The sequence below is a fragment of the Theropithecus gelada genome, chromosome 5, assembly GCF_003255815.1.
Source record: "Theropithecus gelada isolate Dixy chromosome 5, Tgel_1.0, whole genome shotgun sequence".
Classification (NCBI taxonomy): domain Eukaryota; kingdom Metazoa; phylum Chordata; class Mammalia; order Primates; family Cercopithecidae; genus Theropithecus; species Theropithecus gelada.
The window spans coordinates 139,536,251-139,558,633 of NC_037672.1; the positions used below are offsets into that span (position 1 = coordinate 139,536,251).

General features: G+C 37.0%; 1 protein-coding gene and 1 pseudogene across 4 annotated transcripts in view; one reads left to right on the forward strand and one right to left on the reverse strand.

Annotated features, from left to right (window-relative positions):
- The window catches only part of INPP4B (inositol polyphosphate-4-phosphatase type II B), an 807,120-nt gene that overhangs the window by 250,096 nt on the left and 534,641 nt on the right, over nucleotides 1-22,383 (reverse strand). For all 4 annotated transcript variants that reach the window (XM_025386323.1, XM_025386324.1, XM_025386325.1 and 1 more), the window contains 2 exons: nucleotides 18,038-18,088; nucleotides 8,470-8,549 (listed from right to left, as the gene is read on the reverse strand). In XM_025386323.1, the coding sequence (XP_025242108.1) occupies nucleotides 8,470-8,549; nucleotides 18,038-18,088 (131 nt within the window). The remainder of the gene's footprint in view (nucleotides 1-8,469; nucleotides 8,550-18,037; nucleotides 18,089-22,383) is intronic.
- On the forward strand, nucleotides 20,673-20,981 carry LOC112625109 (annotated as a pseudogene).

The window sequence follows — 22,383 nt, forward strand, 5'->3', positions numbered from 1 at the left end:
TTTTTTGTATTTTTTAGTAGAGACGGGGTTTCACCGTGTTAGCCAGGATGGTCTCGATCTCCTGACCTCGTGATCCGCCCGTCTCGGCCTCCCAAAGTGCTGGGATTACAGGCTTGAGCCACCGCGCCCGGCCGATTTCAATCTTTTATTGCTAAAGTTTTTAGTTTAAATAAGTATTTTTCTCTCAACTCCGGCACATTGCCTGATTCAACCAAACTGCTGTCCATATTTCTTTTGCTGGTAGCTGCTACCTGGCAATAAGCCATATGATACCAGAGTGATTAAAGCCAGAATTTAAGTTTCAGGTAAGCACCTCTTCCTTGGATAATAGAAATGTTATATCCAGATCAAGGGTTAAGTCAACCCCTCTCCCACTGACTAAGAAACATAGTTTGGATGTCCTCTCCAAATCTCATGTTGAGATGTAATCTCCACTGTTAGAGGCAGGGCCCAGTGGGAGGTGTTGGAGTCATGGGGGCAAATTCCTCATGGCTTAGTGCCATCCTAGAGATAATGAGTGAGTTCTTGCAAGATCTGGTTGATTCAAATGTGTGGCACCTCCCCCACCTCGCTTGTTCTCACTCTTGCCACGTGAGACCCCTGCTCCAACTTCACCTTTTGCCATAAGTAACAGTTTCCTGAGGCCTCACTAGAGACTGAGCAAATGCTGGTATCATGCTTCCTACACAGTCTGCAAAACCATGAGCCAATTAAACCTCTTTTCTTTATAAATCGCCCAGCCTGAAGTATTTCTTTATAGCAATGCAAAAGCGGCCTAACACACCAAGTTTAGAGAAGGTGGCTGTCACATTCTAAAAAGGTTAAGCAAGTGAACTAAGCAAAAAACTAAGGGATGGCTGAGGGACTTAGTAAGTTTCATGCAAGAATAAAGGGAAACAATATTTATAGAGTTTTTCTCTAATGCAAGGCAATGTTTGGAACTTCACTGCATTTATTAATTGCCCAGAACCACCCTGGAAGGGAGTTATTACTGCTTCCATTAATAGATGTTAAAGAGACATGCCTGGGGGATGCAGGTGGTGACCAAGCTTGGACTTGCACCCAAGTCTGGTATGAAAGTCCTATTTCTACTACCTCATATACCTTCCTAAGGGGGGAAAAAAAACAGGAAAGAAGATTTAGAGGTGGACAAAAGAGCTGCTTTCAAATGTAGTTGTAGAAAAGAGCATGAGGCTTGTTCTACTTAACCCCACAAAGAAGAGTTGGGACTGTAGAAAAGAGATAAAACTTGAGATACAATAGAAATACTTTTCTAACACTAGACCTGTCTGAAAATGGGAGGAAAAATTCTGAGTTTCAGTCTCCTGTCATGAAAGGGGTCCAAGAAGAAGGTGAAGGGCCAGGTTCAAAGTCTCCTGGTCTCTAAAATAATTTGATCTGGCCAGGTGCGGTGGCTCATGCCTGTAATCCCAGCACTTTGGGAGGCCGAGGCAGGTAGATCACGAGGTCAGGAGTTCAAGACAAGCCTGGCCAAGATGGTGAACCCTGTCTCTACTAAAAACACAAAAATTAGCCAGGCATGGTGGAGGGCACCTGTAATCCCAGCTACTGTGGAGGTCGAGGCAGAGAATTGCTTGAACCTGGGATGCGGAGGTTGCAGTGAGCAGAGATTGCACCACTGAACTCCAGCCTTGGTGACAGAGTGAGACTCTGTCTCAAAAAAAAAAAGATAATAATAATAATTTGATCCTAAGCAAAATGATTTTAAGCAAAATTCATATTCTCTGAAAAATACTTGATATCAAGAACACTTCTTCTCAATAATCTCCATTCCTTCTCAGCTGTGCAACCTTAAGAAGTCAGACTACTGTTCCTCAGTTTACTTATTTGTGAAGCAGAATTAAAACCATTTTTAGGCCATCTTTTAGAATATTGAGGCGAATAGAAGATTAAATATGATAAAACATCTGAAATTCTTAACCCATCATAAACTCCAAAAAGTGTTATTTATCTCTCCCTACATTTTTATGAGGTCCAAGTCAGTGTCAGAGCTGTCATGGAGGAACTTCCTGTCACCTTAATTAGAATCATGCCAAAAGCTCAGTGAGGCTTGCTCAGATGTGTGTGCCTGGACTCATTAGTGCACATTTGCTGTTGACTCACATGTTTTCCTGCTTGTTATTTATTTATTTATTTATTTTTTTGGTGGGGGGGGATAGAGTCTTGCTCCTATCCCCTAAGCTGGAGTGCAGTGGTATGATCATGGCTCACTGCAGCCTCACCCTCTCACCCTTCTGGGCTCAAAAAGGGATCCTCCCACCACAGTCTCTCACATAGCTGGGACCACAGGCATGCGCCATCACATCCAGCTAATTTTTGTAGTTTTTGTAGAAATGGGGTTTTGGCGTGTTACAGTTGCAAACCACTGAGCTAAAGGGATCCTCCTGCCTTGGCCTTCCAAAGTGCTGGAGTTACTGGTGTGAGCTACCACATCTGGCCTTGTTCACTTTCAAAGAAAAAAAAAATGTAGTGTTTTGATGCATTACTTTTAGGTCTTATGACGTAAGTTTTTAGGTTTTTTTTTTTTCTACACAAAATACAAACTTAGCTACTTATGTGCCATCCTCTTCCTCTAATTTTTCCATCCATGCTTTCAACAAAGTCTAACACTATTCTGTTTTATAGTTAATCACAAATGTGCTACTCTCTTCCAAAGAGGGGCTATTGGCTACAATCACTATTGACCTTATTTAATATACAAAATATTTTAGACGTCGAAAACTCTTACTGTCGTGGAGACCATTAGAATCTTAGTTTCTGGTACCTCCCCCACCCCCCAAAAAACTGGAAGACTATTAAAAGAGAAAGAAATTTATGCCAAATACACGTGACTGTTAAGGGGCTTGGATATAATTTTTTAAAGACATCTCTGAAGTTTAAGTAGATATTGATAAGAAAAAATGCCATTATAGAAGTATTCATCATACACACAATTTAAGAAATAGATTCCATGCTTAAAGTAAGAAGACATACATAAACTTGATTTGTATGCAAAAAAAAAAAAAAGTGTAGGAATAGAAAATCAAAAGTCTAAGACTGTTTAATTTCATTTGAAAAGAAAACAAAATTTGTTATTTAAAACCCTATTGTCTATCTATGGCCAGGGTTGTTTTCATGTCACTGCGGGGGTTCACACCAACTTACAGGATTCCAGCAACAAACTTATTTCAATCCACTGCCCTGTGGTCTGTAAAACATGCCTGGCCTCCCAACCTGAGAGGTGCTATTAGCAATTTTATATTTCTATCACTCTGACTATGCTTGTATAGAAGACAATGGAGCCTCTCCTTATCGCTACTTCTAGCTCTCAAATTAAGAACATGTCTTTGGAAGATTACGTGGAGTTTTTTGTTGTTGTTGCTGTTGTTATTCTTTTATTTACAGAAACTACAAAACTGAACTTTGTATCTGTTCATGTGTGTGTCTTTAAAGAGGCTAATTAAGCAAAATGCCAAAAAATAAAAACTTAAAAACCTCACAATTTGGATCTTACATCTCTAGGCATAAACATTTGACAAAAATAGGAAATAAATATTCATAGTTTGTGAGGAAGCAAAATGTTCTAAAATGATATAGATGCCCAAACACATATTCATCCACATAATCTATAATACACGTACCTAGGCATGCATATGTATACACATAAATAATATAAAAATAGGAGAAATTTAAAAAACAGTAGAAGTTAAATGTTTTTCTTTCATAGCATCTTGCATACCTCTATATATTATAAAATGTAATTATATATCCATTTAAGATCATCAGTGTTTTATGTTATTTGTTCCATAAAAAGCACTTCTGTAAATGTGGTAGAAGTAATAAATGAAAATCATATTCCCTTTGTATGAATAAATACTTGCACATCTCTATTCAAGAAAAATTTTTATCATATTCACCCTGATAAAATGATATAAAATTTGTTTAATTGGTGGGGTAGGGGTGTGGTGACATGTAGAAGGTTACAAAAGAAATAATAAACTCCTTGTTAAGATGAACTGAAAGTTTCTGTGACAAGGTAAAGTGCCCTGTACTGAAATAAATGTAGATTCTAAGATTTTCAGCTTTTAAAGCAGATTACAACTTTCACTATTACTCTGAAATTTGCTTGTCTCAGATATACTCTAATGCTTATACTGCATAATATTCACCAATTTAGATGAATTACACCCAGAAATGAGGTCTTCGTGCTAGCATTATATTTAGCATCCATAAAAGTATAAGGAAGTAATCATCATGAATCGAAACTCCAACAAATAATTATTAAACCTCTACTATGTTGTAGGCAGATAAAATTGAATTTTAATATAAAACATTAGTAAAAATTAATTGAGATTCCTAAAACCCATTGAACAATAGAATTTAAAATAGAGAAGGAAGAAAATGTTCTGTTAGATCTTGAGCTTCCTACTAGGTAGTAAAATAAAAGTACAATAGCCTCTGGAGTCAGACCAAACTGAGTTCTAATCCCACTTGTACAGTCAGCAGCTGTAGAATTTTAGACAAGTTGCTATAAGACAGATGATAATGCCACATGGATTAAATAAGATAATGCATGAAAAGTACCTCACATATTCCTTGCATGCTAGCAGATGCTCAGTAAATAATGAGATTTTTTTTCATTAAACACATAATTGGTAACATCAATGGGAAAATATTAACTCTATCCCTGTACTTAGAATATAAAACATTCTTAGTAAATGTTTGCTGAATGAATGAGCACTGAGTGAAATCTAAACTGTGGGGAGTCACACAACAAAGGCATGACAAGGCTGGAACACTTGCTTCTGTCCCCACTTCCATGAGATAAATTTCCTAGGAAACAAATTTTACCTTTGTAGTTGTTGTTTTGCATCTGTGGTTGTTTAAATGCTTTAAGATCAATGTAATTTTTTTCCTGACTGCTAGTATCATTTCCACAGAGAGAAACAACTTTTATATTATTTTATATTTAACTTTTATGTTCATCAACTCATAAGACATTATTACGATGTTTCAAAGTTCTACTTGTCTAGTCCCCCAAAAATTATGTCAGGTTGGTAGAGCAAAGGATTGTCAGGTGTTTCGGCAACAAACCAGATCGAGATCAGGATACAGTCATGGTTCTGGGATAAGAACACATTCCATAGGTTTCCCTCAGCCTTCAATCCCCCCTTAAACTAGTAGGCCCTTTCGCACTTTTCCGTCATGATTAACATTCCTACCCTGGCATAGGACCACTCTTTTAGGCATCACCTTCTGTAAGCCCAGGCACAGTGGTGAAGTCAAACATGGAAGAAACCATGAAAAACTGATTCTGGGCCTCAGTCCTTGCTTTGCTCTGCCATTATTAAGTTATGTGACATGTAATATGAATTTCAACTAGTTCTCTGTTTTCTCTTTTGTTGAAAGAGACAAAATGTCGGTCATTAAAATCATGGGTTTTGCAATTAGAAATGTGTGATTTCATACTCTGCCTTTCCCATTTAAGAGCATTATAACTTTACACAAATTACTTAACTACTTTCTATACCTCAGTTTCTTGATTTATGAAATGGAAATTAAGAATAGCATCTCATTTGGTAAGGGTCAATGAGATATCTCTAATATAATTATCAAAGCACAAAGCACATGGTTTGTTGTTGTCATCTTTGTTATCATTCTTATAATATCATCAAGCGTCTTTCACAGCCATAATTATAATCCTCCATACAGAAACTCTACTTTATTTACAAGTCTAGAAGTCAGGACTACACAGCAATGAATTAGAAAACAAAACCAGAAAATATAATTGAGATAAAAAAGACGTAAGAGGAGACAGGAACTACCAAATGCACAGTAGTGAAACAGAGTGGATGTAATATAAAGATACAGATGATATTACTAAAGAGAACCCAAGTCCATTTGGGATGCTAGAACACTCAAAAACATACTAAATTCTGCGTTTAACTAAAGGTGACATGTGAATAGAAACCAATCTATACATCAGAGGCATTTTCCCCAATACAAATAGACGAATTTTACTCTGCATCTTAAAAAATACACAATATCATATTTTATTAAATTTTAGTCTAAATCTATAAATTAGATGCACATGTCTTGTTCCTTTAAGTTTCCTGCAGGAAAAAAATAAAAGCAATATATCCCCTGCCCTTGATCTCCAGTTCAAAGCACATATGACATGGAAGCTATATTAAATCACAGTGCTCTGTGGAATTAGTTTGAAAGTTTTAGAATCTGAATTATCACATAAGACGCCCCCAAAGAAATAGTGAATACAAGCACAACTGTAAGATTTGGGGAAGCTAAAATTAATCATGAAGAAAAGGAACTTTATTCATTATCAAAGAATGCTGTTACTTCTGTGAATTTGTTTTACAGAAATCGGAGAATTTTACTGTTTTAAAATTAATGACTATAAAATAAAAGTCAGAAATAATCTGTGCAAAGGAATATTTTAAAAATTGAAACAAAACAAAAATGCTTCTTAAGGCTGACCTAAGGCTCTTCTAACTCAATACTTAAGAGACAGAATCAGTGGAAAGAAAATAAATTACATCAGAATTTTTTTAAAAAGCCATCTACCAGAAATCAAGAGGCTATGATAAATCTATAATCTGTCTGGTTCATAGGGAGAGAAAACCACAAATTTGGCAAAGCACAAAACTGGGAAAAATAATAACCTAGCCCTTTCAGAATTGGTTTTCTAACATTACATTTTTTTTAGAAAAGTCAATTCTTCGTTGTTGAATTTGTTTTATATAATCAAGATCAAATGACTAGGATCAGGGGTATTAAAATAAAAAGTGAAGAAATTTGTCTTGCTTCCATCTAAATATGAAATTTATGTATTTATTTTCTCTTTCAAGGGTAATACTCTAAAACTGACCCTTTGGTGCTTGTTCTCTCTCTAAGGTACTGTGTGTTCACTAATTTTCATTTTACTAAGAACTTCTGGTCCCCTGATTTCTGTTTCAAACCAATGTCTAAATGTTGCACTACTGTGTAGTATGCTTCTGATGTTAATGACTATTATGTCATAATGAATACTGGGGCTTGTGAGTCAGTAAGATGAAGAACAACATGGTATGCATCTGATCTAGAAAACATGTGGACTGCTTGGAGTCCTAAGACAGCTCAATGTTTGATATCTTCTGTTATGAATCCAGGGGTATATGGGTCAGATTCAACAGTCAGGCTAGAATGATGATATTTTTTAGGTTATCTGTGACACTGATAACCAGCCTTTTTAGCTGACCCTTTATACTTCAAACTGAAAACAATAACAGCAGCAAAATTGTATTGGTAATAGCATCATAAAACCATAAAGATTTTAATATGTTTTCCCATACAAAATATAACACCAACACCAACACCAGATGTTTAAGAGACATAACCTAAAGAAAGCTAGAGCAGACGGCAGCCTCATTAGAATCCACAACTCATTTCTCTGCTTGAAGTATTACATAGTTTAAATTATATTTAAATTATATTATCAAATCAAAATGAGGAGCTGTAAGGATTAGAAAAAAATCAGAAAAAGACAAATCGTGGAGTAGAGATGCTAGCATAAGTCATCACATCTTTATCGAAATAAACTGTTGGTTACAAGTGGGTCCTTGGTGGAAGGGGACAAACAAACTTAAGACATTGTCCAGCTCCTTGAAAGTGGTCTCCATGTTTCATCAAAATAAGAGAGTCTTAACATTTACAAATGGTGTTCTATGCAATTGTTGTATTCATTTGTACCATAAAAATAGTTCAAGGCAGTATTCCCAATGTATGCATAATTATGAAAGTTACTATACTGTTAGAAAACAATTGTTTCAAAAATTTATGTGTTTTCAAATTTACTTTGAATTTAAAAAGAAAAGTTTATTTTATTTAACGCTCTTCTTAGTAATTAAAATAGTGTGACTTCCTAAAGACTGTTGTCTCATCTCCTATTTCAAAGCAAACTGTACTCAGAATTAGCTATGATCTATTGTCTGTGTCAAGAATGTGTTTTAACTGATAAGTGGTTTAAGTGGTTTATGTTTAACCACCAACATAGGCTGAGAAAAGAATAATCAGCTTACTCTCTATTATCATAAAACTACGATACTGCCTCTAACATATTTCAAATATGGAAAGTTATTTGATTAAAAAGTAACATTTCGATAAGAGAAAAAATATTTAATAATGTGATCATAATTTATATCTACTTTCTTACTTTCAAAGAATTTCATCACTTTAATGATAATGTAATATTGTTTTTTCTTACAAAGGCTAACAACACTTCACAACCTGAAACATGAACTTCAATGTGAATTTGAATAATTGCTGTTTCACTATAACTTGTTGCAGTGGAGAACATTAGCTATTTGAGAGCTGACATCTAACATCTGCAAGAATTGTGACTTTCAAACACACTGGCCATCAACAAATACCGCTTGTTATTAACCTTAACAGTGTTTCTACAAAGAGACCCACCTCAGGCTCAGGGCCAGCAACTGCTCCTTTGACTTCAGTAGCTCTCCCACTTTAAAACTGGCATAGCCCAAGAAACTTCGCTGAAAATAACAGAAAGAATGGTTTCATTAACTTGAGGTTCTTTAATATGTTTGCTGTCACATCAATCACACAAAATTAGTCTGTAGAAGAATAAAATATTAAATCTATTAGCCTGACAAATATTTCAGTAACAGAGATAAAATTATCAATAATATATCCACCTCATAGAGTAGGATTAAAGGGTGAAAACGTATCATTTTCCCTAAAAGAAAAGAGATCAACAGGCTAGAAAATAACAAGAGGTAAAATACAGCACCCAGAACTGTTTCACTAACCATAATTTTCTCTGCATATGAAAACTGAGGGAAAAGAAAAGATGATATATTTTCCATATTTACCGATGCTGTTGTTCCTCTTATTAGAATTCCTCAAATCACTGGCAGCAACAACTTTGTATTCCAGATATGAGCAAATCTGTTAGTTGGAGCTATTTTTATGTGGGACTTTGTACAAGTTATAAATAGAAATGCTTTAGTTTTCCCCCGTCACAGCAATGTTTTAAAGCATTTTTCCTTTGTTATTTCTTTACTAGCATGGGACAATTTCATTCTAATACACGAAAGAGAATGGCACTTATTCATTTATATTTTTTTAAATTGCTTTTTTAGCCTATTATATTAGGTGTTGATGACCTTTGAATACCTGCTTTCTACTCTTTTTGACTCAATGCAAAGAATAAAACTCCAAATTGTTTTTTTATTTCTTTCCCAGGATAAAAACCCTATCATCTCTTTCTAATATCCCTGGCTACTTCTGATTTAAAAGTCACAATATTATGGGATAAATAACATGAAAAAGAGCTCTCATTCTTCCCTTCAGGTCAAGGAGTAAATATGAAAATATTAAACCCATATTATTTCTTATGCCACTGTGGCCTAACAAAATGTAAATACTCTACAATAAGTCAATGGTACTTCTTCCAGAACAGTCTCTCATCATAGGTCTGCTGCCAAGCTGCACTAGAATGAGAGGCTGGACAAAGAATTTGAGAGTAACGGCGTCTTTTTAGAGGTAAATAGGAAAATATTTCATACATGAATGGCTACATCCACACTCAGAAATTGCTAGGCAGAGGAAAGAAAAGCTTGAAGTCGGAATTTTTATCCCTCTTTTAAAATCTTTAACTTAGACGAGCTGGTCCTAAAAGGCTTAAAATAAAACATTTGGTAAAACACACTGGTCATGGTGGCTCACACCTGTCATGCCCATAATCCCAGTGACCCTGGAGGCTGAGGCAGGAGGATTGCTTGAGGCCAGGAGTTCAAGGCTGCAGTGAGCTATGATTGCATCACTGCACTCCAGCCTAGGAGACAGAATGAGACCTCATTTGAGAGAGATGGGGGGAGAGAGAGAGAGAGAGAGAAAGAGAAAGAAAGTGAGGAAGGAAGGAAGGAAGGAAGGAAGGAAGGAAGGAAGGAAGGAAGGAAGGAAGGAAGGAAGGAAGGAAGGAAGGAAGGAAGGAAAGAAGGAAAAGAGAGAGAGAGAAGAAGAACCAACGAATGAACGAAAGGAAAAGGAGGAAAGGAGGAAGAAAGGAAGAAAGGAAGGAAGGAAGGAGGGAGGGAGGGAGGGAAGGAAGGAAGGAAGGAAGGAAGGGGAAGGAGAGGAAGGAAGGAAGGAAAGAAAAGAAAGGAAAGGAAAGGAAAGGAAGGGCACGGCAAGGCAAGGCAAGAAAATACAAATCAGTTCTGAAGGAGATACCCATATATTGTTAACGATAAACCCAATTAATTGACTTAAAGTTCAAAGAGCTAGTTTAGACACAAAGTCATCAAAGCCTGAAAAATCTGAGACTAAATTATTAGGTGAGAAACATTAGGCAAAAAATAGAAGATTTGTAGAAACAAGCTCTCATGATAAATCCATGAGTGATGAAGTAGGGTGAATCAAGACAGAGAAGGAAGTTTGTGAGCTCTATCAGCAAAGCATGCAGAAATTAGAGTGACTTTTCAGCCAAGGGCAGAGAGGGACTCAGAGAGATCCTCCTGAGTAAAAGTGTTTATGTCACCTCATCAGAGATGCCTTCTAAAACATCCCTTTACTGAAGCACACTCCCCTCCCACATACACGCTCCACTATTCTCTATTCCTCTTTTATTTTTCTCTATCGACACTTATGACCACCTGACATATTATATATATTATATATGTGTTTATTTTGCACCTCTCCAAAAAATAATCAAGAATTGAAGCTCTACAAAGAGCTTTCTTTTGTTTGCTGATAACCCTCCACTGCACAGCACACAGTAGGTAACTGGTAAATATTTACTGATAATGAATGAATGAATGAACAAATGGCATAGACACCAGCCTTTAAGTAAGTGATTCTATTAGATATAGGAGAAAAGTTACTTTTGCAGCTATTTATAAACTACTGTAATTCACTGAAATGTGGAAAATCAAAACAATTTTGTAGTATGCAGATCGTATACTGCTGTAGTGAATTTTATTTTAGCATTTTGTATTTTAAAGAGATGCTGATCTCACTTTCTCTTTCACTGATAATCATAGCTTTTAAATTAAATTCCCACTCATTATTCACACGCAAAGAAAATTTTTAAGCAATCATAAATTTTATGAAATTCCAAAATTGCAAATTATTTTCTATTTGCCTTTTAAGATTTTGGAGGTATGGATGGTTTTAGAATTAATAAAGCTGGCTACACATGTCATGAGATTATTGCAGTCTTTTTAGCAATAAAAGTAGCAAACACCCCACAGTGGAATGTAGCAGCTAGAGACAGGTGGAATTGCTATTTTCAGACATAAACTATGGACTCACCATAAGGCACAGCTGCAAGTAAAATTTATGACCATAAGCCATTGAATGTTTCTCCTGTTCACCAGACCAGGAGCTCCTGTGGAAGCAGAACCTTGGCTTGTCCATCTCCTAGCTGAGCCCAGTGTCTGGAACAGAGGGCTGCACTGTGAGTGCATACAGTGTGCCAAGGACAATGCCCATGAGTCAGGTTTATCCATTACAACTGTCAGCCACTAGCTTGATCTCAAAGGATAATGAAAGTGCTCACAAATAATAAAATCTGTTAAAAATCAATCTGGATAATGATGGCATCATACCATTACATTTTGTAAACTTGTCAAACAAGAGGAGGTATTATTTGAGTACCAATGCTATCCTTTTTTTAATCCTAAAAATAACTATATATCAAGACTGCATATTGTATAAACTACATTAATAAAATCAAAAAAATGTGAAGACAATTGTTTTATACTGCAACAACAAACAATGGGATTGCCTACACATTTACTTTTGAGCTGTTTTTTTTATTTGTTTTCTTCACCTCAGTATAACTAAAACCAGGATTCTCCCACCCCCAAAGTTAGAAAATAAATCTTTAATCTATGTGAATACTTGCTGAACACATTGTAAAAGAATGAATGAGAAAAGAGTCTTCTCTATAGCACATGATGCTAGTGTAAAAGAATAATTTAATATAAAGCTATTGTATCTTTGCTATCACTGTCATAATTATATAATTTAAGATAAGTTATTTAATTTTTTAATATTTTAAGTATAATTCAAGCGACATTTTTTTCTGAATCTCCTTTGGTGCTGTTTCTATCAGGGGGAAATAAAGACAAAAAAGAGAAAGCTTCACTAGAGTTGGAGCTCAGAGGTCTGAAGCGTGGCTCTAAATCAGTTATTCTGTTCAAAAATGAAAATCTGGACAATTACATTACTTCTTGCAGCCCCCAGGCTCACCATCTACTGCTAAGCATTGTCACTTCTTATTTCCCTGTCTTCTCCCTTATGAAGTTTGGGGCCTTGAACTAGTTGCTTCACTACTCTAGACCTTAGTTGCTGGAAAAAAAATGTATATGATAACTTATCTTTCTCATAGTTATTGCTATGAGAAAATTAAAGTAATCCAGGCAAAGAAAACATCTATCCAGGAAAATAAAACATCTCCCATAAATATTTGCATAGTGATTAAGATCATATAACTAGAAGTCAGATGCCTTAAAAGCATCTAATGCACAGCTTAAATACTTTTGGGAAAAGGCAAAGTATTTTTTGAGGAGTCTATAAGAAATGCCTGCACTACAAAAAGAAAAATATATCTTTAAAAATAAATATTAGATTTGGGGGAAACATAACTTAGAATACATTTTAGAAAAAAAGATGAAAAAAGATACAAAGGCCAAAAGGTACTGTATAGTTATGAGTATTATTGTTGAGAAAATATTACCTATGATCTCTTATAGCTGTAAGTTGTATTAGATTGCATAGGATATTTAAAGAGCCTTAAGGATTGTTAAGGCCCTGCTAGTCTATAGATGAAGGAACTGGGGCCTCTAAGAGTAAACTGGCTTACACATGTCACCGAACTAGTTAATCTGTAGAAGCCAAGTTAGAACCCGGGTTTCTTGCTTCTCTCTCCAGCATTCTTTCATCCCCACCATGCTGCGCCTCATTTCTAGGACAGGTGGCAGTTCCCTTTCCTTCTGACAGACTCTGCTTGCACAACATGCAGCTCTAACCTTTCTTGCCTGCTCATGACAATACAACACTCAGTTATTCTGATGTAAGAACCCCAAAGCAGATGATCATTACATTGTTTGCTGCATGATTTCAGTCTCACCTGGCTGGAGAGTACTATCAAACAGGATGAAAAAAAGTGGGGCATCTCTCAGAATCCCTGGCCTCTCTCTAGAGGGAGTGTCCACATGAATACTATATCCCACCAGTCCCTGAAGCCACTCCGAGCAAGTCACAGATATCCAGACTGCTCAGTAGGATTTGACATCTCCATGCAGCAGGTCCTCTGTGGCTCCCCAGTCACCTTTAAGGGGTCAGAGAAGGTACAGCACCACACATGTGGCCACAGATGCCCAAACCTCTATCATTCATGTTCTTCTCACAAAGCCTATATTCAAAGCACAGGTTTTATTTTTGGTTTTTTTTGTTTGTTTTTTTTTTAACCGCAATTTGCATGAACCTCATCAAATTTATTCAACTACTCTCCAGAGCTGTGCTATCCAATGAGTAGCCACTAGCTTTAGCAGGTAAAATGTGGCTACTCCAAGTTGAGATGTATACTCAGTATAAAATACACACTGAATTTAGAATGCTTAGTATGAAAAAGGAATATGAATATGTAATGTATTGATTACACTTTGGAATAATATTTTGCATATATTGGGTTCAATAAAATATATTAAAATTAATTCAGCCTGTTTCTTCTTACTTTTTAAAAACACAGCTGCTAGAAAATTTAAAATTAAATATGCAGCATGCATTTTGTGACATACATTATATCCATTGAACACTGCTGGTTTAGAGGTCAAATGAATATATCAATAAAATTTTGACCTATCCTCATAAAACAACATACAGGAACTATGGTATAAGTTTTCAAAGGTCTTTGAAAAGTTGAAGGTTGTATTATAAGACTGATACACAACATCTCTTATGCATAACCTACAGACAGGTCTTTTCATAGCCCAGGTACTTTTTTTTTTTCTGTAAACCATAACAGATATGGTTACATTATTTCCTACCCCACAGGAAGAGAAAAAGACTAAATGAACTATTAACATTGAAAAATACATCAGAAAGAAAAAATAATTGGGAAGAAATCTATCAAAAGTTGATGAATAGCCCAAAGGAAACATTAAAAAGCATTTTAAGGTAAAGTCACTTATCATAGAATTTTATCTTTACTTGTGAATATACCTCAAAAGGTCTAAGAGCACATATTAATATTTGCTTGACTAAGTCATCAAGAAAATATTTGGGTGCATCCGGTAAATTCTGTTTGAGAATGAAAAGAAATACACCTAACATATTTGAAAGATTACAATAAAAAAATCTAAGCTCTTTAAAAAACATTAGAGTACTTGAAGAGTAGAACCCTTGTATGTTGTAATGACAAAGCCATTACTGGCTCTGTGTCCTTGGCCAAGAGCTTAAACTCTCAGACCTGTTTTGGAGTGTCCAAGGAAATATTTTGAGGATTCGCTGATAGGATGTATATTAACAAGTGTACTTCATAGGTGGTCAACATATGTTAACTTCTCTTTCCAAAATAACATGTAATCTGAGGGTGTTAGGAAATTAAGGCATGCTGACTTGTTCTTTTTCAGATTTACTCTTACTGTGCTTGATATTTAGTTCTGAAGTCATACTTGCCATTTTGAGTTCTGATGGGTCATAAAAGTTGTTAGATTTTTTACTGTATTATTAGTCATTTCTAGAATCCCCCACTCATTTATTTCTGGTGGTTCTAACAATACATAAAATGGTTGGCAAAATAAAATCGCAGTATGCTTTTGATTTATTCAATACATAGATCATAGATTTCCTAGCTTCCAAGCACAAAGCCAGGAATATTAGAAATAGAGACCTTGTTATCATGGAGTACATCTAGCAGGAGTGTGGAGACATGACTAATTGCCTACCTAACACGCTTCCTGCCCATTCTTCATTACTAATAGCACCTCAATTTTGTTTAAATGAGAATTGTACCCAGATTCTCTTCTAGTTAAGGACTTAGGTCTTCCCAATACTATGTAAGTGACAGTATACAAAATGAAATGTCCCAGGAAGTTACTGTTTTCCAAGTTGAAGAAATAGGCCAGCTGAGCTTCTTCCCTTTATTCTTCACTCAACCCAGAAAGTGCTACCTGGGGTACCATGGCCAGTCTGTGCAGTTCTCTAAGAAAGAAGGACCAGGAAGATGGATAGAGTTTGGCTGCTTCAAGTCACTTTTGAGTAGCTGAAGCCCTGGACAATTTTCCCAAGACTTCTATAACATGAGAAAAACAAACCCATTAATTAGTTTTAAGCCACAGTTTGTCACACTACTTGCCTTAGGGTACATTCCTAATTGCAAAAATAGGCATGTCACAGGATACCAATCGAGATTTCTCTTTTAGTCCAGGAATTATAGCCGAGTTTTGTCAAAGATGAAGACACAATATAATAAATGTACCCCACTGTATGTTCAGAGAACCTTCAGTGTTTGAGGCCAGCAATCTTATTAACACACTTAATGGGGAACCAGTGTAGAGATGCTGGTCTGTAAGTAGCCACAATACACCCAGTTAATATAAAGCTAGGGCTAGAAGAGAGGAGAAGTCAGCATTTAGGAAGGTGTCTGATTTTGGAGATGTGGCTAGTTTCTCTCTTAATCATCCCCCAGGAAAATATCTTTATCCTCAGAGCTGAAGCCAAGAGGGTCTGGTACCAAAAATCACTTATAAAGCCTAGAGGTGTCTAAACCATGTTTACCTCCACTGGGGACTGATTGTCTCTCTTTTGAGAATCATTGAATATGATCCAGTGCCTGATGCTGCTGGGGCTTGTAGAAAGGATCAGCAGAGAGATGGCTGAGCCGAAAGAGGAAACACACAATGGAACAGCCTGCATTTCTTCCATGTGGGATGGCAAGTACATGTGAGTTTCATGTATTTGGATAGCACAGAAAATAGCTGACCTGGAGCCAGGTACTTGAATGGTAGATCTCACAACAAGAGGGAATGGAGTAGGGGTGGGCAGTGGAGGAAGTTGGCCCAGAGCCAGGTCCCCCATGGTAGGCAGTTGTGCTATGAGGAGAACCTGACAAGGTCCCCAGAAATATCTATACCTTTGTCCATCAGAGAGCCAGCAAATCAGTATCTGCCACAGAGAGGACTCTAACAGCAGTCACTGCCTGAGAAGCATCAAGTCTAGCAGTAAGGAAACCTCACCCTCACCAGGAGCAAGCCCAGAATAAACCTCTGTCTCCCTACTCCTTCCTCTTTGCTGCCACAACTGAGGAATCAAAAGAAGAAAGGACAGGTCATGTGTGGGACTCACATTAGACTTCCTCCCTACTGCACGCTGTTAGAGTCACAGAAAGTCTAGTCTATAGGGGGAAATGGTGGGAAGAGGTAGAAGAAAATAAAATCAGATAAGAGACTCAAGGTTTAAAATAATTAAGATGGATTCCCAAGAACCTGAGTGAGAGAAAAAATTCGGAGAAATCTACACGATTGGGCCAAAATATCATTAAAGCTTCAAGCAAGGGGAATTCAACACAAGAGCAGTGGTGGAGTGGGGTCAGGGCAGGCAGTGATCACAGAAGAAAAAAATTAAACCAGCTAAGCTTCCTTGAACCTTGATAAATAAATGAAACACCTTAGTAGAACAATGTATTACCCATATTAATAGTTTAAAAAGTCTCACATTTTATGAAGTAGTGCCATGGTTGTGATGAGAGCGTGCATTTAGGATGGAGGGTCCTGTTGGAAGCAGGGCCCCAGCGTGGTAGTAGTGGAAACATGTGAGCTGGCCTTGAGCTGTGGAAGGGAGCCCTCTCCCCATGGGATGCAGCAGTCCAGGCTGACAGAAGCCCATCTGCCTGTGTCTGTGGAGGCCTGAGGCTGGGGAGAACTTTCTGGATGCACTGGAGGAACTAAATGGTTTGTGTAGTCAGCACAGAGATTGGTGGTGGAAGTGAGTGGCACAAGAGGTTGAAGGGACAGGCAGAAAAACTGCAAGGATTCCCCCAAGTCAAAGCAGTTACTCAATCAGTCCCCAGGAAGAGATGAAAGGCTTGTGTTAGGCATGAGAAAGCAAGACATCGTCCTTTTCCCTCTGCTTCTTCACTAACAGCTGCAGAGATAACTGACATTATGCTCAGTCGAGTCAAACTTTGGTGCATATTTTTGGAGTCCTTCCTTGGCAGTTTGTGGCTGTGTTCAATGAGAAAATGAATGGTACCTAGTACAGTGTCCTACACACTGACTGGAAGAAGGTTGTCAAGTGCCTGTAGAATTTCAGGATATTTCAAATAGCTCTTCCAGTTGGCTCAGCCCCAGGGCTTCTTAGACCTAATTTACTTCTAGTCTTTTTCCTCCTGTCTGAACACACAGATCTCAAGGATTCAGCCTGTGGGGCTGTATCTTTTAGGAGCTGCCACCACCTACTCTAGCCTTGTCTAAGCAGAAAGCACCCAGTACCTTCTTGTTCTTCTAAATTCTAAATACTGGAGAGGCAATAGTTCAGTGCAGCAAGAAAACCTCAGCAGGATTTTCCAACATTGGACTGAACAGTGGTGGCTGCCTCTCTTTTGACCTTCATTACAGTGTTTAAGTGGCAGGAAACAAAATATCACAATCCTATGGCTGGTTCTCTTCCTCCTTCCTGAAGCGGTAGAGATCACATCTGTAATTTCCCTCGCCTCCTGTTGGTCCAGGAATCTTGGCTCTGAATCACAGTTCAGCTACCTGCAGGGCAAAATCTAGGCTCATCTCTAGCCAGCTGAACTAAATATGAATTCACTTGAGGATGATTTTTCAGGAAACAAAAAAATGAATTCCATGCAATTCAGCAAATATGTGACAGTGCCTCCTCAAAGAGCCACACCCTCTTAACGTAATTCAATTTTATTTGTCAGCCACCAAGCAGGAGGCCAGAGAAAATCCAAATAATTAATTTAGAAGCGACGTGTGTGCCTTTTGGAAACATAAGAAACACTTACCCCAACTTCTGGCGGGGGATCCTTATGTTCTGGTAGGACACTGGTTCGAACCTGTGGAGAAAAACATTTTCTGTAAGACTTTGGGGTAGAAGCTAGTGCAGAAGCCTCACACAGGTGCAGGGTTTCACTTTCCTTCATCTCACATCAATTCAGACTCTGTGGTTAATCATTAATGAATTAACCTGTGTGCAACACCCATGGCAGTGCAGTGAAGCTGTGCTGCTACAGTTCCTGAACTTCCAGATTTTTCTAAGTGGACAGAGCTGCCTGGATCCTCACTCCATCTCTTTATCTAATACAGAGATATCTGGGATTTAGACAGATCTCTTTAATCTCCTAAAAAGGCAAGCTTCATTCAACATTCAAGGGAAAGGAAAGAGCTGGTATAGAGAAAGCAATTCCATGCATGCATAATGAATGTTCCCAACACAAAGAAATGATAAATGTTTGAAATTATGGATATGCTGATTACCATGATCTGATTACAATACATCATATGTATTGCAATGTCATTATGAACCTCATAAGTACGTACAATTATGTGTCAATTTTTTAAATTAAAAAATTATTCTCAGAATGAGTGCCCACACTCATGCTTCTTATAGGATATCTTTCCCACTTGAGAATTCTGGGCCAAACTAACAGATACCATCATCTGAATTTACTGGAAAGGTAATTCTCAATTGTGGGAGGGGGAATAATGTAAAAGAACCAGTTATCTGGGTAATCTTTCCAAAAAAGTGTTCTAGTTGAAACACTAACTCCTTATATAATCAAGAGACATGTATCTTCAACTGAGTGGTGATTTTCAATCCTGACTGTACATTAGAATCACCTGGGAACCCTTTCAAACTCTTGGTGCTCCTCCATGCCCCCAGATATTCTGCTTCCAATGTACAGCTACCGACTCTATGGTTCTCTTAAGAAATCACATTTCAAATAAAAAAAAAATCATGATTACCTTTCTTGCTTCAGAAAAAGATAGTAAACGTAAGAAAAGGCAAGAAACTTATATCTAGTATGTCTTAATTTGAAATAAAGATGAGTTAAACAAGTTAAATGAATATAAAGCAATATATAAGGACATCCTGTTTACTTGGAGAGAAAGGGGATTGGAGGGGAAGAATCAGAAAGCAACAGCCTAAAACACTTAAAGGATCAACATTTTAGGGGATCATTCTAACAAAATCCTTTTAATCATACTTCTCTTCAAATCCCTTAAGTCTTGACATACCTGACCATACCAAGTCAATCCTCCCAGATTGAAGGGATGCTTCTAATACCTCTAATAGGTTAAGAGACTTGAATCAGCTCCTTGTGGCCTGCTAATCTTGAACACAGTTGCCAATTCCTTGAAAAAAGCCACAAGCTATAATAAAATGTGCATTTGGACTTCTAGCTTAATACTTTTGGTATCTTTATGACAGATCCAGCACTGTCGCTTGCACAATTTGTCAGTCATTATAACTCAAAATTGTTCACCCAAGCACAAAATAAATGACATGAGAGACCTCAATGGAGTAAACACAATTTGTAGAACACACTCAACTCTTCAACTCAGGACTGTGTGACAGAGCACTTGCTGGCTAAGAGCATTAGCAGTTTGGTAGCTGCATTAACATTTTTTGGCCCAGATTACCATTCAGTCTCATTATCTGAAAGTCATCAACTGGCCTCAAAGGACGAGGAAACTATATACAAATAGAGGTGGTGGACAATGTAGTGTGTGTATGGATTATATATAGTATGTATAAATATGGTTTCTGCCTCTATCTCTGTGTGTATATGAATAGTTTATTATACTACATATATATATATAGTATAAAGTGCTATATAATGAATATTCACAACATGTACCATATAATGCACATATGTGTACATATATACATTAATTTTTTTAAAAGTTGACAGCCAAATAACATTTTCCAAAGATATACACTTGAATTTACAAATAAAGTGAAAAAGTCAGAAATTGGTAAGAGGGTCAACATACATAGAGTTGTATAAAGTATTTGATTTGGGTCATAAATATTAATATAAAAGTGTTTTAACGTTGGACAAAGGTAGAAAATTCTGACAATTCCTGCAACATGGTAAACTCCCACATTTTAATAATTTTATATGTAGAACATGTATTTCTTATAATTATCAATAAACTACAGAAGGAAAAGAACATTCCTTATCTTCTTTTACATATATATATTTAATATTCTTTATCCTATTACTGATGTTATGGTACATAGGTTATATCAGTGATGCTTTTCTTATATATTCCTCCATTGCAGTGAACACAAGCTAGGTAGCAAGCACTGGATTTGCTAGTGAGTAATTCCCCAGTATTTCTTGTTGAGACTTCAGAGGCCAGTGAGCGAGACACATATGTGAATAATTTAGCACAATGCAATAAGTGCTATAATAGAAATATGGGCATTGTCCTGTGGGCATTTAGAATGAAGTATAACTATTTTACCCTGTGAGTTTCAGGAAAGGCTTCACAAAAGAAGTGGTCTGGGTTTTGAAGGATGGCTAGGAGTTTTAGGCAAGGAAGGATATGATAAAACAAGCAGGGTTTTATGTAACAAGCACGTATCATAGAGTTGTAAGAGTTCCATGGGAAGGGTGCAGGATTTGAAACATGGCAGATTATGTGGGCCAGCAACAAACTACCAAAACCACAGAGGAGCCCCTGGATCTTATCAGGCTCAGCCTAGATGAGAGAATTTACATGAAAATGGGAAATGACTAACGGCTTCAAGGCAGATTACATGCTTAGGATCAACATTTAAATATGATGTTAGGAGATGTAGAAGAAACTGTGGCTACTATAGAAACTGACGAACAAATATATGAAGGGATATGTAAATCAACAAAACTGAGTATTCCAACGCTCTTTATCTAGGGAGATGGTGCTGTCCTGGTTGTCCCTCCATTGAAAGTTGGCTGACACAAAGAATTTGTCCTGTATGGAAAATAGGAGACTTTGTACAATTGCCTCTTTAAATGTGCAAAGCATTTGAAAGAGAAAACTGCATACTTTTGATATTAAGAAATAATACTGAGGATTTTTCCACTCTTGAAATGAATTGATTTGCACATAACCCATGACTTCTTAAGCTAAATGGCACTTTTCCCTCCAACTCTTCCAATAAATATAATCACTGAGATGCAAAAACAAAAACAAAAATGAACAAACAAACAAAAAACCAGAGCTCAGTTGTGTTCAGGGAATATAAGTATTCTGTTGATGCTATTGGGGCCCTGCAGGAAATGGCAGGAGTTACATACGTTTGGGGAATTGGTTGGGGCCATTTACTGGAGAGGGCTGTCTCCCATATTATAGAAGTGGAGTTTTATTCCACTGCATTATTCCAGGCAATAGGAAATCAGGCAAGGCACTGAACAGTGGAGTGGCATGATCAGAGCCCTTGACACATCCCAACTCTTCCCAAGTCACCTTGGGAAAATGATTGAACCTCTTCATGCCAGCTGCCTTTCAGCCTTTTTATCAGTTATTTAACATGGGGTTAATAGACCCTACAGGTTGTTGTATTCTATCCTTTTCAGCACTGCAAACAGTACCTGACCCAGAGAGAGAAGAACAAAGTGTGTGAGAAAGAAATGGAGGGGGGAAGAGAGAAAATGAAGAGGAAAGAGGTGAGGAAAGAAAGAAGAAGAGGAAGGCAGAGGAAGGAAGGGAGGAGGACCATGAGACAGGGAGCAAGGGAGAGAAGGAGGAATATGTCACTAAAAAATACTAAGGCCTGAACAGATATAGATGAGACCTCTTGGTGAGAAAGGGATGAAGCAAAGGCTGTCACTGTAGCATTTGGAATATTCTGGTTCACCGACAATGTCATGCCTCCTGAGAATTGCAAGCCTTCCTTTGGAATTCATTTTCCCTTTTTTGGTCTTGTCAGCAGTTCTTCTGTCTATTTTTCTTCACTATTCCCCCTCCCTGTCCCTTCCAGGAACATAAGAATGTCTTCCTGACTACAAATTTAAAACATTCTTACAGCTTCCTTTTGTCTAGACTTTTATGATGTCAAATAAAGCAAGGCAGACCAATTAATGTGATCTGTAGAAAATCATGTTTCCTATTCCATCTTGAATATTTTTTAAGGTTCATCTAAAACAAATTTCCTTCTCTATCAACCCCAGAAGTTCAAAATTAAACTAACTAAATTTATCTTAAAAACAAAACAAAACCAGGTAGCATAGAGTGGGTTATTCTCACTCTTTCAGGAATTCATATAGACTACTTCACAAGTCTTAATTGTCCCCAACAAGATGCTGCTTCAGCTACCAATACAGCAGCTGAACACAGGACTTTAGTGTTCAAATTTATG